Source organism: Propithecus coquereli, unplaced genomic scaffold (genome assembly GCF_000956105.1).
Source record: "Propithecus coquereli isolate 6110/MARCELLA unplaced genomic scaffold, Pcoq_1.0 Scaffold821, whole genome shotgun sequence".
Taxonomy (NCBI): Eukaryota; Metazoa; Chordata; class Mammalia; order Primates; family Indriidae; genus Propithecus; species Propithecus coquereli.
The window spans coordinates 735,482-750,223 of record NW_012154408.1 but is presented as its reverse complement, the minus strand read 5'-3'; the positions used below and the strand labels follow the sequence as shown (position 1 = coordinate 750,223).

The 14,742-nt window shown below is 54.2% G+C and overlaps 1 protein-coding gene across 3 annotated transcripts in view; it reads right to left on the bottom strand.

The window, feature by feature from the left end:
* Positions 1 to 14,742, bottom strand: part of UVSSA (UV-stimulated scaffold protein A) — a 41,760-nt gene that overhangs the window by 6,293 nt on the left and 20,725 nt on the right. The window contains exons 9-14 of one of the 3 annotated variants that reach the window (XM_012663666.1): positions 9,950 to 10,127; positions 9,236 to 9,370; positions 5,498 to 5,681; positions 4,684 to 4,792; positions 2,050 to 2,224; positions 1,354 to 1,459 (exon numbers count right to left, since the gene is read on the bottom strand). In XM_012663666.1, coding sequence (XP_012519120.1) covers positions 1,366 to 1,459; positions 2,050 to 2,224; positions 4,684 to 4,792; positions 5,498 to 5,681; positions 9,236 to 9,370; positions 9,950 to 10,127 — 875 coding nt within the window. In that variant the 3' untranslated portion in view covers positions 1,354 to 1,365. Of the gene's footprint in view, positions 1 to 1,353; positions 1,460 to 2,049; positions 2,225 to 3,645; positions 4,793 to 4,994; positions 5,041 to 5,497; positions 5,682 to 9,235; positions 9,371 to 9,949; positions 10,128 to 14,742 lie in introns of those variants that run through there. The other 2 variants (XM_012663665.1, XM_012663667.1) reach the window with 2 other exon arrangements.

The window sequence follows — 14,742 nt, the reverse complement described above, 5'->3', positions numbered from 1 at the left end:
AAAAAAAAGGGAAAGAGATCTGAATAGATATTTCTCCAAAGAAGATATACAAATGGCCAATAAGCACATGAAAAGATGCTCAATATCATTAGTCATTAGAAAAATGCAAATCAAAATCACTACGAGATACCACTTCACACCTAAGATGGCTAAAATAAAAAGATAGATAATCATAAGTGTTGTCAGGAATGTGGAGAAATTAGAACTCTCATAAATTATTGGTAGAAATAAAAAATTATCTAGCCTCTTTGGAAAACAGTTTGGCAGTTCATCAAAAAGTTAAACATAGAGTTACTATATAAACCAGCAATTCCACTCCTAGGTATATACCCAGAAGAAATGAAAACATACATCCACACAAAAACTTGTACGCAAATGTTCAGAACAGCATTATTCATAATAGCCAAAAAGCAGGACCAACCCAAATGTCAGTGATGAATGCACAATGTGGTACTCTCTACACACTGGAATATTACTGGGCAATGAAATAGAATGAAGTATTGACATGTGTTACAACATGAAAAAACCTTGAAAACATTATGCTAAGTGGAAGAAACCAGAGACAAAAGGCCATGTATTGTATGATTCCATTCATATGAAATGTCCAGAAAAGGCAAATCCAGAAACAGCAGTACATCAGCTGTTTCCAGGCACTGAGAGAAGGGGAGTGAGGGTGTCCTGTTAGGGTGGTAAGAGTCCTGGAGCTAGGCAGTGGATGTGGCTGTCCAACTGTGAATATACTCATTGCTACTGAACCGACACTTCGGAAGGGTAAATTTTATGGTATGTGAGTTGTGTCTCAATACAGTTGTTATTAAAAACCAAACAGAGTGAGACAGTTCTCTGCGTTCTGATGCGGAACTATCACCATGACAATCTGTGAAGTTGGAAATGCAAGGTGCCAATGGGGTGAACGGCTCACTACCATTTGTGTCTGTGTTAAAAACAGCATTTGCATCCAAGTGTGGTTTTTCCCAGAGCTCCTCTGTATGCTCATCTCCTGGGGAAGAGGCTGGGGACGCACACTCCGAACACTGAGTGGCATGTACTCTCCATCAACTCTGAACCATGTATCACGAAGTGCACAGGTCTTACAAGAATTTGTGAGATGCCCTTAGGGACACGCACCCATGTTCACACCCCTGGGCTCAAGGGCCTCTTCTGCAAAGCCAGACTTATAACCGGACAGTAGGGGCCCCCCAGAGCAGCGGAGAGGCTATATCTCCCAGGCATTTTAACACACCATTTCATCACATTAAATAACGCAGTCACCACCCAGACCCACATCCGCTCTCCTGTCCTAGTGCACAAAGTAAGAAGAGAAGCTGATGACCAGAGAGGACTGTAGCACACCTGGCCCAGACTCTAATTCAGTGCATAGTTAAACTGGTTTGCGAACTTCTCATGCTTCTTCTGGTCCATCTGGTTCATGGCTGTGACCACCCTCCGCACAGCCGCCCTGTGGGGAAAGCAAAGCAAGACGCTATCAGAGAGGCTCCAGCCAGGGCTCTGGGTTGACTGTGCTTTGCTGGGATTGGGCACTGGTCCTGGGGCAGCTGCTGCACCTGGACCACTTGCAGACATCCTGAGAGAGCCACCTTCAGAGAGACAGGCACAGAAGGCAAAGCTCAGAAAGAGCCAGAAGTTCCAGTCCTAGAGCTGGGCCCTATGTGGGTGGTTCCGCCCTAGGTGAGGGTGGCCTCAGCCCTGCTCCGGCACTTCTTCCATGGCCTCCCCCAGCTCTGAAGGTAGCTGCGGTGACCCCCAATCTTGCCAGCACTGGGATACACCCCAGAACATGGGCAGAGCCTGCCCACCAATCTCATGGACAGCAACCACACAAGTGAATATGATCAGGAAGCACCTAATTCAGCCCTGGCTAGCTGGGATGCCCTGCTCCAGGGAAGGGGGCTGGGTGGTCACCCAGAGAAAAACAGCAGGTAGTCCTGGGGCCAGGCCCTGCGGGATCTTGGAGCTCAGTTGGCTCTTCTCAAAAGCCCCCAAAGTGGGGTCCCTGGGAGCTGGGGTGCCTGGGCCAACCGCTCTTACTTGGCAAAGACTTTTTTCCCGATGCGTGCCCGGGCAGTGTTGGCCTGCGCCTTCAGGTCGGTGAGGTTGGGGTACTTCCTCTTCTTCCCCTTGCCTTTTCTGCAGTACCTGGATGAGCCCAGATCCACCCCAGTGGCTGCTTCCACATCTTTCATGAACTCAGGGTCCTGCCAGTCTGTAACAGAACTTGAGGATTTCAGGAGACACATGGCACTGACCAGAACACCTCTCATCCAAGGCCCCCTAGGAGGGGACCTCGTCCCCGGCACTAGTGGCCTGAGGGCACGGTCTGTGCCGGTCAACTCAGGGTTCCTGGAACAGTAGAGTGGGGAGGGAGGGAATACAGGCCACCCCTGGGGGAAGGCAAGGCAGAGCTCATTCCTACTACCCTGCCCCTCACAGGCCCTTGCACCCTCCACAGGCCAGGGAGGAGCCAGGGCTGGGCCCGAGGCCACTCCGGGTACAGTGAAAGATCCCTCAGGCAGGAAGGTGGCCAAGGCTAGTGGTTGGGAGGTCAGTGCCATCCACAAATGCCTTCCCTGCCTGTAGGCTGGATCATGCCCCACTAGGCCGATCGTGGCCCTGCCAGACAAGGCTGCTGGCTGTCTGGCGTGTGCAGCAGGGGCTGGCCAGGGCCGAGGGGAAGGCTGGGCCAAGCATGATGGCCAGCAAAGGGCTTTCTTTGTGTTGATTTAAAGCCAGCCTGGCCGTAGGCGTCAGAAATGCAGGGTGGAAGTTCACCTAGACAGAGCTGCCCTTTCTAAGCAAGCCAGGTATTACTTACCATGGCCGTGAGGGGAAACAAATGTCACCTGGCCCTGCCAGTCCCAGGCCACGCCACGGCAAGGTCGGCGTGCTGACTCCCAGGGCTGAGAGCATTCACTGTGCAAAGGGGTCCTGGGAAGCTACCCCCATCTCAGTCTCTGCGGGTTTCCCTCCACGAAACTGCTGCAGGGATCTGTCAAGCAAGGTCCTGGTCCAGGTGCTTTGAAAGGCCACCCAGGTAGGAACATAATGGCCAAGAAACCAACGAATGGCCCCAGCTTCCAGAGGGAGCTGAACATGCCACGCTCTAAAACATCCAAACGTGCACCAGGACCCCATGAACCAGGAGCAGAGGGGCCGGGCCAGGGAGGCATGTTTATGAGGGGAAGCAGCCGCACACCCCAGACAGACGGATGGTGAGGCCTCCCCAAGCCGATTTTTTGAAGTGAAGGAATACTGGGCTGCACAATTCAGATACAGGAACGATTAATCCAAGATTAAGGAAAACTGTCTAAACAGTTTATCTCCCAGTAATAAGAAGGCGTCACAGTTTAGGAACCCAGTGAATGGAGCAATTGTTTAAACACAACGAAAAAATGCCGGCTTCCAGTAGAGATGGAATGAGCACCTCAGTAAAATGAAGGAGCAATTTAAAAGCCTTTGAAGAAAATCAATAGATGCTGGGGCCTCCTGGCCTTCCTGGGCGCTGACGGGCCCTGGAGCGCTGCGTGCATTGTCACCGAGGTTAGCACCAGGGAAAAGAAAATTGCCCCGTGTGCGAGGGAGGCGGGATCAATAGTGTAGTTAGTAAAGAGATGCTATTTCACATCTGACTGGCCAGCGTGGCCCGTAGCCACAGCCTGATACCTGTTTGTTAACAAGTCACCAAGGGCTGGAAAACCAGATACTCTTCAGGGTTGACAGAAAAAATAGGCACTTCATTTGCTCCTGAGCATGAGCCACCAGGGAAGGCCTCGCCCGAAGATTAACAGGTCAGGACCCCCTACACACACACCCACACCATCCAGGGCTCCCGGGCCCAGGTGCCGTCTCTGGGGATCCATCTGAAACTCAGCATCTGCCTCTCATGACCACAGCGCAAAAAGCCTGTGAACGACAAGATGGCTCGGGTGGGACCTGCGAGCACGCCAGCAGTGCTCCCACAGGCGTGGCACGACTTCCACCTTCGCCGAGATCTGGGCCTGCAGACTGGCCCTCTCTTCAGAAGGGAGGGAGCCCGAGCCTGGCCAGGGCCTCCAGTAACAATCCCTCCCTGAAAACAGACATGAACCCCAGCCTGGAGGGGGCAGGCTGGGTAGGCTTCGCCAAAGTGACAGAGACCTCTGCGGACGGGGCAGCCAGCACAGGGTACCCCAAACTCCCACCACCAGCCATAGCAGATGCCCCAAGCAAGTGGCCACACGCATCCTGCGATGGGACAAAACAGTTGCCCAGCTGCAAGAACTCCGCAGAAGGGGTGGAACAAGGGGAGAGTGAGGCAGCAGCATTAGGAGGAGCAGTGACTTGGGGGTCCTGTCATTTACCTTTCTTGGCCTTCATTCCTTCATCTGCTTAAAAAACACAAGAATCTAAAATTTAACCACACAAACAATAACCTGGTGGTTTCTGGGCCATGGGCAGCCTGTGTCCCTGTTGGGCGCCTGTGAAATTGTGGATCTGCTTGAAGCCTGAACACCCTGTGGAGCCCCACAACCCAAGATCCCCCAGGGCAATGTTCCCTCCCCCGACCTTGTTTTACTATCATGCAGCTCCCCAGGCCAAGCTGGTGGTGTGGGTGCTCCCTGACGACACACCCTGGGGGCAGCGGGTCCCAGGGCTGTACCCTCAATGGCACCCACCCAGACCTACCCGGGTGCTTCTGCATCTGCTGCTGTCGCCTCTGCTCCAGCGCCCTGTCTTCTGGGTCAAGGGGCCTTCCCTCTTCGTCTCTTGGGATAATCTTTCCATGGAAAGGGCACTGCACAGCAAAGATAGGGCAGCTGATAGCGGAAGGGGGTGCCAGCTGCCCTGATCACTGCCCACGGCGCATTGGGCACAAACAGCCGTTGGGGAGGGGTGGTATCGCAAAGGCAAGGTGCGCTACCCTTTAATCACATACTCAAAAGCTGGCGGGGGGTCTTGGGAGCCACAGGGAAGGGAGAGGCAGCTCCATCCTCCCTCTGGATCCGGGAACTTGGGCAGCAACAGGGAGCTTGGGCCTCACTCCTGCTGGTTTGGTGGGAGAGACTTCCCTTCATACCATTCCCAACTGCCGGCCTGCCAGCTGCTGCCCCGCCCCTCTGGCCTCTCCCTACAGCCTCTCACCCCGTGAACCCAAGAGACAGGGGGTCCACATGCTGCCTCACTTCTGGAGTCTAGAACAGCACAGAGAAGGCTAGATGCACCCTAAAGGGACGCTGGGTGTCTTGGCCCCTGGAGAGCATCCCAAGTCATGGGCCTGGAACAGCAGACCCCAGATACAATTTCTGATGCACAGCGGCCAAGCAATTTCTGCCAACCATGGACAAGCCCTTCTATGGGAGCTTCTCTGTGCTTACAAGTGTCCCCAGCCCAGGGCCAGGGCAGGTGGGAGCTCAGCACTCTCCTCTGCCTGCCCTGTCCTGGCCCTGCCTAACCCTAACCCTAGGCTTATGGTCGTAAGTGCCTGCAGTCAAGGCCGCACCTTCAGCCGATCTTGGCGCTCACAGAGCCGGCCGTCAGGCCTCGGGGCTCGGCACCGGTGCTGCACAGGCTCAAACCTCCCCGCGAAGGTGATATGGCGGCTCCGGAGCATCTCAGAGATGGCAGCGCTCTCCACTTCCTCCTCCACCTCACTGGGCTTCCAAAAGCGGTGCTGAGAGTCGGATCTGCAAAGAGAAACAGAAACTCTCAAAGGTGTGTGAAGGGACGCAGGAACAATGTGGCTAGTTGGGGTCTAGGGATGAGAACAGCCAAACCCCCTGCACCCCAGTCACTCCTTGATCCTGGGGACCCCCTGAGCTGATCTCTAATGCTTCCCTGGGCTGGAGGAGATGGCCGCTCCAGCCTGGGTTTGAATCCTGAGGCCGCATCAATCAGTTGTAAGACTGTGGCTCGACCAACAACCCAGGCTTGGGTTCTCCCTGCACAGTGGGGACACTGGCCGCTGCACCCTCAAGGCGTGACTGAGGGTTAACAGGGCAATCCACATAAAAGTCATCATTACTGCTGTGGGGTGTGAATACAGGTAGTGTCTGCACCCCAAGGAAGGAGTATGTGGAAGCCACCACCCAGCCTGTGGCAGCAGTGCAGAGAGACAAGGACAATGGGTTTTGCTCCTATCTCCTAAATTTCTGGTAACATGTTCTGTTGCTGTCACCAGCCCTTGTTAATGACACTTTTCTGTTGATGCCAGAGAAGGGGCAGGGCCAGGTACACCAGCGCTAGAGGACTGGGGCTCTGCTCCCCTTGATGCTTGGGTCGGGGAAAGAGCCCCCGCTGCAGCTGGCACTGATGCTGCAGTTGGCACTGACACTCCAGCTGGCCCCAGCCAGGATCTTGCGAGTAGGGCCTCTGTTCTGCAGTACACAGCAATGGGTGGGGGATGGCAGGTATGAGGGTGGTCAGAGGGGTGGGTGCCAAAGGCTCCCAGGGAAGCACAAATGGTCAGCTCTGCACACTGAGGCTCAGGGGCTCCCACACCCCTGCCCCACGGGTCCAGGAGGAACAGAGCCCTGGCACCCCCTGCCCAGACCCCCGGCCTACAGACAGAGACACAGGGGCCAAGGCCCGACCCACCACTGGGGAGAAGTGGCCGAGAGAAGGCCTAGCCCCTGGGGCCATTCCAAGTGTCTGATATGTCCCCACCATGGTCTGGGCTGGGGCCAGGGGTCCCACACCAGACCCACTACAGGGAGAGTTGGCTTAGGCAGAGCCTTGGCAGCAGTCTGAAGAAAGCCCGGACACGTACCCCACAGCCTAGGGTGAGGATGGTGCCTGGCTGCCTGGCCAGATGCCTCCGGCTGGACCAGGATAAGTTACAAGTCAGACATCGGTGGGAAAGCCCAGAAGTCAGCACCCGATGGCCCACACCACTGGGCCTCCCCGACAAGAGGGGCTGGGCTGCGTGCCCCATTTGATATGCACCCAGACACGGGGATGCCTTCCTTGGTACCCCTCTCCTTTCCTCTGGCCAAGGCAAAGGCCGGCTCAGGCCCTCCAGGTCGCCAAGCACCTGCCTTGAGGTGGCTTTTCCAAAGAGGCTGTGGTGGAGAGAGCTGGTCTCAGAACCGGGGACCCCAGCCCTACTGGCCCTGCCCAAACCACGAAGCGTGGTCAGGTCCTGGCGTCCCAGCCTTGTCTTCTTGACCTGCTGGATAAAAAGGGCGAGGCCATGCTCCCTGAGGTTCTTGAATGCTGGCCGTGAGCTGGCAGCATAATCCTGTCCACTCAGTGAGGGGGCCAGCCAGAAGGAGGGTAGCCCAAACATGTACCATGTTCACAACTGGCTGCCAGACTCACGCAAGTACCCAGGAACTAACACTGAGCAGCCAGCCCTACAGCGCCACCCCCTGGGCTCTGACACAGGGCCCTTTGCTGCTACATCTGCTCCCATGTGCGTGCTGCCACTCAAACCATGGCTGGCCCCTGCGACAGATCTGTGAGCAGTCAAGTTCAGAGATCTGCTCTCTGTTCTATGGGGAAGCATGAAACCACAAAGTGTAGAGTCAGGCGGGTAGCGGTGACATCATAGGGGTCTGGCAACAACTCAAGGAACTTATGAAGGACATGAAGCCAGGTCCTCATCTCAAGCTGCTCAGGCCTCTCTCCCAAACGGCCCTGGGGATCCCAGGACAAGACGTGTAGCACTGAGGTGCCAGGCAGGCAGGATGGGCAGGTGCCCACCTCCAGGTGTGGACTTCTGGGTGGGAGGAGCCACAGCCACACTTGCCCATCGTCCCCTCACAGGCTGTGGTCACTGGCTGGGTTCTGAAACTGAGCGCTGGCCTTGGGGTATCCCTGGCAGCAACATGTGGCGGTTTTTTCCCTGGCCTATGCAAGTGACTGCTGAGTGGCCTACCCCACCCTCCCTCTAGCCCCGGCCCATCCTGCCCATACCAAGGGCAGCATCTGCACGGCCTGAAGGACGCTGGCCTGAGCTGATGAGCCCTCACGTCCTGGTGCCATTGTGAACGAGGCTGGGATCTGCACCTCTGACTCGTTGCCCTGCCCTCACGTATGAGCCTGCCAGAAACCTGAATAGAGAGAGCTGTGGACAAATCAACCAGGACACCTGGGCACATGTGATCCATCCCTGGGTGTCCAGGAACAGAACAGTAGACACACCAGGCACCCAGCACTCCTCAGCCAAGGGTGCTACATGTTGCTGTGCCAAGACCCTAGCACAGGGAACCTCCTGCCTTGTGCCCTCATCCTGGCCCCTCTGGAGGCCCTGTTGCCTGTCTGCCCACAGGTGGCCCATGAGCTCCCCCATTACAGTGGTGTTCCCAGCCCTGCAGACCCCCCAAACGTCAGCCTCTGTGTTTACAGTGTCTGCAGCACAGTCGGGCTGAGCAGAGGGTGCTGGGGAGGCAGCAGCAGCACCTCCTGTGTCCAAGTCAGCCTCCGTAGCCTCACAGGTCCTGCCCCCACCCTGCCAGCTACACACAGCCTGGCCCTGGGCATTGTCAGCCACCCCAGACAGGCCTGGGGTGGGCTCACCTGGGGAGTGAGGGATAGGGCTCACCTGGGGCTGGAGGCAGGAACAGGCTCTCCTGGCAGTACCTTCCATCCCAGGACAGAACCTTGGCACTATCTTCCCCACCCTCCTTGGCTGTGTGAGCAATGTCCAGGCCCAGCTTCCACTGACAGGCCACAAAAGAAAGGTGGCCTCCCGAGGCCCTGGGGTCTGCATTTAGGAGTGGACAATCCCCTGTGCACCCCCCTCCTCACAGCTTCACAGAAAAAGAAGAAGCCAGTGTGGTGGAGGCAGCAAAAGAGGAAGGAGGGGCAGGGAGGGCAGCTTCCCAGACGTTCCCTCAGAGCTGCAGGCCTGGCCCGCTGTGACAACTGGGGGGTGCGGTCCCAGGAGCAACCCAGGCTCTCAGCAAACGAGCTCTGAATGGGTCTCAGGGCCACCTTCATCAGGGTGCTCTTTCTTCTGGCTGTTCCGTCACACTCTGTTAACACCTAACCCTCATGGACAGCTCCCGAAGGAGCAGCAGGAAGGCTCAGAAAATGCCCTGACACCTGCTGGGCCAGGGCAGTAGTCCCAAGAAAGCCCAGGCCCATTCAACAGGCGCGACCCATCCTTACGCCCCTCTCGGCACCGAAAGGTGGGCAGAGCTGCCTCAGACCCAGGGAGGCCCCGCAAGCCTGCCTCTCCCTCCTCAGGCCGGGCCCTGGTTGTGCACCCTTGCCAACCAGACACGCCCAGACTCACCTGAGAATCTTCCTGGCCGCCGGCTGCTCCTGGCCCCAGTAGCATAGGTCTACTCCATAGGGCACGACAGGCGCCCGGGCCCGCTCTGCTGCTAGTTTCTGGGCCTCCTCCAGCCCCAGCAGTGCCCTGGAGGGGCTATAAGAGCAAAGCAGGACATGTTGACCACAGGCACCTGCCTCTCCCTCCCCACACCCCAAGAGCTCTGGGTCAGCACAGGGTGCAGCCAGGAGCTCTGGGTCAGCACAAATGACCTATGACCTCTGTCCACACTGGGCCTGGGCTTCAAGGCCACTGTCAAGGTCTTGTGAGAAGCCCCAAGCCCTGGCCAATTGCTGGCATCTGGTCTGCAGTCCTTCACCGTGCCCCAGGTGACCTGTGTTGGCTCTCGAGTTCCAGAGCAGCTGCCCAGCCTCAGAGTCCCTCTCAGAGGGTCGAGCAGGGCCTGGGAGGGTATTTGTCGGCTCAGTCCTACCTGGGCTCTGGCCAACATGCCAGAGCTGAGGCTGCCCTGCACACCTTCCAGTCCCTGCCTGTGTTGCGAATGTTGGCAGGTGCCGCGGTGCAGACCCAGCTTCTTTCAGGGGAGCCAAGAACGTCATGAGCACCCGGGGGTGGCTGTGCTCTGGGCAGGGGTTGGGGTGGGAGCAGCCATGCTCCGGGCAGAGGCTGTGCTGCTCCAGCCACAGGACCCAGCAATGGGGTATCGGGAGTCACCTGGTAGACAAGGGTGGCGGCAGGAGCAAGTGGTCCCTGAACCGCTGTAGTTGGGCAGCTGCAGAGGTGGGGTCTGATGCGTCCTCATCCCTTCTCGTCCTTGTCCTTGTCCTTTCCTGTAAGCCCTGTGCAGCCACGTTCTTCTCTGGGGTCTGCCGCAGGGCCTCTGACTCCAGCCCTGAGACAGACATGTGTCTGCTTGAATCACGTCCCCACAACCCCAGGGCACATGTGTAGAGGCACTGTGCACCATCCCACATGACTGGGCAGGCAGGATGTGCCCACGGCACTGGTGGGTTTAATCCTCCCACAGCCCCCTGGGATGGGTCTGCTACCTCCTCCTCGCAGACAAGCAGGCTGCCTGCCATGCTTGGCGAGACATGGTGGAGGCTGCCAGGGACCCTGGTGGTCCCAGCATGGAGCACAGTTGACAGGCTGTGCTGCCCAGATTCACTGACATACCAGCTTAACCAGACAGACAGCTGGACTGGCTCAGGAGAGCCTGGCGGCAGCAGGAGCCCGCAACCCCGCCAGCGGCCACCCACAGCGCGGCCGCGGCTGCGCTGCAGCAGTGAAAGGAGAGGACCAAAGAGAATGGGGCAGCCTGCGGCCGTTCTCCAAGCCCTAGGCCCGTGGCAGAGAAGATGGGGCCTTTCGTGTCCAGAACCTGGGCACACACGGTCTGGTGGGGCAGGCATGTGACAGAGGCCACCGACAGGGTGCACACTGCATCCCCCTAAGAACACAAAGGTCACCCCTTGGCTGAACCGGAGCAAGGAAGAGGAGAGACAGTGTTCCTGACAGGATTCCAAACCACACTCCTGCACTGAGGTAAAAACGCCAGTTTCAAGCTGGGGTTCAAAGCAGCGCACTTCCCGCCAGTCCACAGAGATGCCTTTGCTCCACGGCTTTAGCTGCCTTCTCTCATAGCCCAGGGAGAGGGAAGTGGCCAGAACTGGGGTCCTGGCAACACCCCCTCTGCTAATGCCACCACGGAATGCTCACCCTGCCACCAGCTCGATGGGCCAAGGCACTGTATATCACCACGTCCCCAGGCATACAGCAGGGACGAGCCACCAGGTCCCTGACCTCTGCACTCTAGCGTCTATCTCCACACCCCTAGGGCAGGGCAAGGATAGATCTTCCAACACTACCAATCCCTGATCTGCCTCCGTCCATGCTAAGGCAAGGACTTGGGTCTGGCTCTCAGGCTGCCCCTCTGCGGGGCCCTCCCTAAACCCTGCCAGCACCTCTCAGCGGAGGCATGGGCCTGGATTCCCCAGCTGCTGTCCAAGGTGGGGTCCCGGGGCAGGGTATGGATTAGGACACTCAGTACTACCTGCCTCCCCAAACTCACTGCCGGAGCAACCTGGGCCTGGACTGCAGCCCTTCCTCCTAGTGTGCCTGCCAGCCAGCCAGGGCTGGCTCGGGACACAGAGGAGTGTGAACTGGCAGGGAAGCTGAGAGCACACAGCCTTGAAAGAAAGCAAACAGACGGAGCGACGCGTCCAGACAAGGCAGCGTCCACAGATGAGACAGACAAGATGGAAAGGACATGGTCTATGTTCTTTAGAGCTAAGGGAGCACACTGGAAACTGAGCAGTAACAAGTCAAAAGGAGGAAGGGACATTGAGGACGTCTTGCACTGACAATGAAGGGCAAGAAAAATAAGCAGGTGAAATAATTACTCGCTAGATGGCTGACAGGACCAGCAGCAGCACCTGCTGGAGGAAAAATAATTGGAGTCTAGGAAAGAGTTGAAGAAATAATGAGTCAAGTTTTCCTGGAATTAGAGACCTCACTGAGTGCCAGAGGAGACAGAGGAAAAACCAGGGTTAGAAATGTCATAGGAAAATTTAAGAACATTATAGAGAAAGAGAAAAATCTGAAAAGCTTCCAAAGAGAAAAAGCTGATACTTTCGAAGAAATAAAAATCCTTTTGTTCATAAAGGGCAGAAACTTAAAATAAATAAATAAATAAATGAAAATCCTATCAACACCAGTATTTTTAACAGCAACAGTGAACGCAAGATCTTGGAAGATCATTTTAAAAGTGTTGGAGAAAAAGACATTCAGGCTCAGAACTGTACACCCAGTGAAACCGTGTTTCAGAGTGCAGGTGAAGGACAATGGCCTATATGTACAGGACCTCAAAGGGTCACCACAGGAAGATCTGCTTGGAAACTCCTCCAGAGGAAGAAATCCATCAAGAAGAAAAATAAGTTTAGGAGGGTGGGCAAGATATGGGAAGTACAACTGAACAAATGACTTTGTGAAGTTTACTGCTGTCCGACAACCTGAGTGCACGCTACAATCTGAATTAAGCTGGCGTCTGGATGTTCCCCGGTGACTGGGGGAGGAGGCCACAGCAGGGAGAGGCTGCGAGGCTACCTGTATTACGTAGCAGACAACACCGAAACTGAGAAACTATAAAATAAACGGTATGTGGCAAATGTATGTATGAGTCTCTTAAAAACTAAGGATAATCAGAAGAATGAAAAGATGAATATCTTTAAAACCAGCAGAAAAGGTAGGCTAGCAAATAAAAGGTGAGGAAAAGAAGAAAATGACAACAGTAGCAAATCAAAAAGAAAGTGTGGTAAACAGAAGCATGCAATAAACTGGCTTGTATATGTCTGAAAATATAATAACTATTAAATGAATCAAAATCAATGTAAAAACAGACTAAATATATTTAGTGACACCTTGTCTATGACATCCACTTAAATAAAATGGCTAATGAAAAGCTGAAAATAAAGGAATGAAAAAATATTTACTATGCAAACAAGAAACAAAAGACAGCTGACATAATATGTTTATATTAGAAAACTGGATTTCAAGTCAAAAAAGGAAGACAGAAGGAATATGTGAAGGTATAATAAACATGAATGGATATGCTTATAAAACTCACAAATGTGACTTCAAAACACATAAAGCGACTGCTGAGAGGCCACAAAAGAACAGGGAACCACAACTGTGCTTGGGGCTTCAGGACATCCTCTCGGAAAGCGGCCATTAAATGAGCCAAATTGTGGACGGTGTGTACATCATCAAAAAGACCAGACTAAGAGATACTGCGGGACTTCATACCCAAAAAGTCCTTTCCCAACACACATAAAACTGACAAGAGACAACCAAGTATTAAATAATGAAAGGACCTCAGTCACTTCTGAAGACTCATCACCGACCGTGTACTCAGACCACAGAGCAGTCAGGAGTTCAGAGCAAAGGGCAGCCAGAGATCCCAGATGTCTAGAGATTCAGGTACGTGTGATATATTACACGTACACACGCACATGCTTGCGTAGGTATACTTACACAGACGCGCTTACTGACAGGTGTAGACTGGGGCTGTGGGCCTGTTTTGTAAATAAAGTTTTACTGGCACACTGCCATGCTCACGTGTTTGCATCCTGGCCGTGTCTGCTTTCACACCACAACGGCAGGCTGAAGCACTGCGATAAGGCCTCATGTAGCTCACAAACCTGAAAACATGTGCTCTCTGGCTTTTTATAGAATATGCTTGCCAACCCTGCCCAGGAGTGCCGCTAAGCCCTGTGCGCTGCTGTACCCTTGTGGGGGCTACTCCTATTTCTCACGTTCCCATGGGCTGAGGAGGACACGAGACCGAGCCACTTAGAGAGGGGGATGAGGTCAGACCCTCCATCCCTCAAAGTCACCGTGTACATTTGGAGGCCCCAAAGCTCGATGGCAGTGCACATTCGGAGGATGCTGGGCAGCCCCTACTCAGCTCTGTCATCTGATGCAGACAAAAACTTCCAAATGCCCCCGCTCAGTGGGGCATGTGTTTGGCAATGCATCATCACTAACTGACACCGACACAACGCAGTCAGCACACGTGTGCGAGCGCACACACGAGAGGAGGCAAGGCTGATACGTGAACACTGACATTCAGATACAATCACAGCCAAAAGATCAATATGAGAATTCCTTAGAGTTACAAGAATGAAATATATTTTTCATTGATTTGTTGTTTTAAACCATTAAAAAGATGGGTAAGCGTGTTAAAGCAGGGTAAATACTCAGGGCACTAAAAAAACACTACCATTTTCACATTGTTGTAGAAAATCAATCTCACTGACATACTTTCAAAGTAAAAACCCAAAAAGCAGACAGCATTCCTTGGGCACCGAGAGCATGCATTTGCAGGAAGAATAATGACTCCTGAAAAAACAAGAGGCTATAGGTACCTGGGAAAGCCCCGCCTGCAGCCCCCGCCCACCCTGCTAGGTGTCTAACTTGAGTACAGTACCTTGGCTCAAATTCACTCCCACAGTTGCTTTTAGAAGGAATCATAAAAATGTCCAAATCCCCTTTTTTGTTTAAATTGACCAAGTGGCACCTATTTGCCTCAGGCACTAAAGCAGACAGTGCGGAGAGATAAATCGATAGCAGGAAATGGAGAGGCTGGGGCTTCAGCGCAAAGTTGGGCTGCGGAGCGCTGACATTATTGATTTTACCTAGTTCAGCTGGCCTTGTAATTAAAATGTAAATTTGAGAAAGAGATTATGTCCTGACAGAAATGGTAGGATTAAGGGGAAGATAAAAGCCCCTCAGTGAAAATTCAGAAAAAGAAATGAGAAAGAGAAAGAGCACTGGTTTCCTCAGCTGTGTGGATTTAGACTAAATCTAACTACTTCAGATTCACCTACATTTAATTGAAAGAACACCGACAGAATATAAACTAGTGTTATGAACTGCACTCCCCTCCGCCAGCGGCCTGGTCCCACCGCCCCCAGCTCTCTCTGAGTGATGCAGAGACCAAGTGGGGA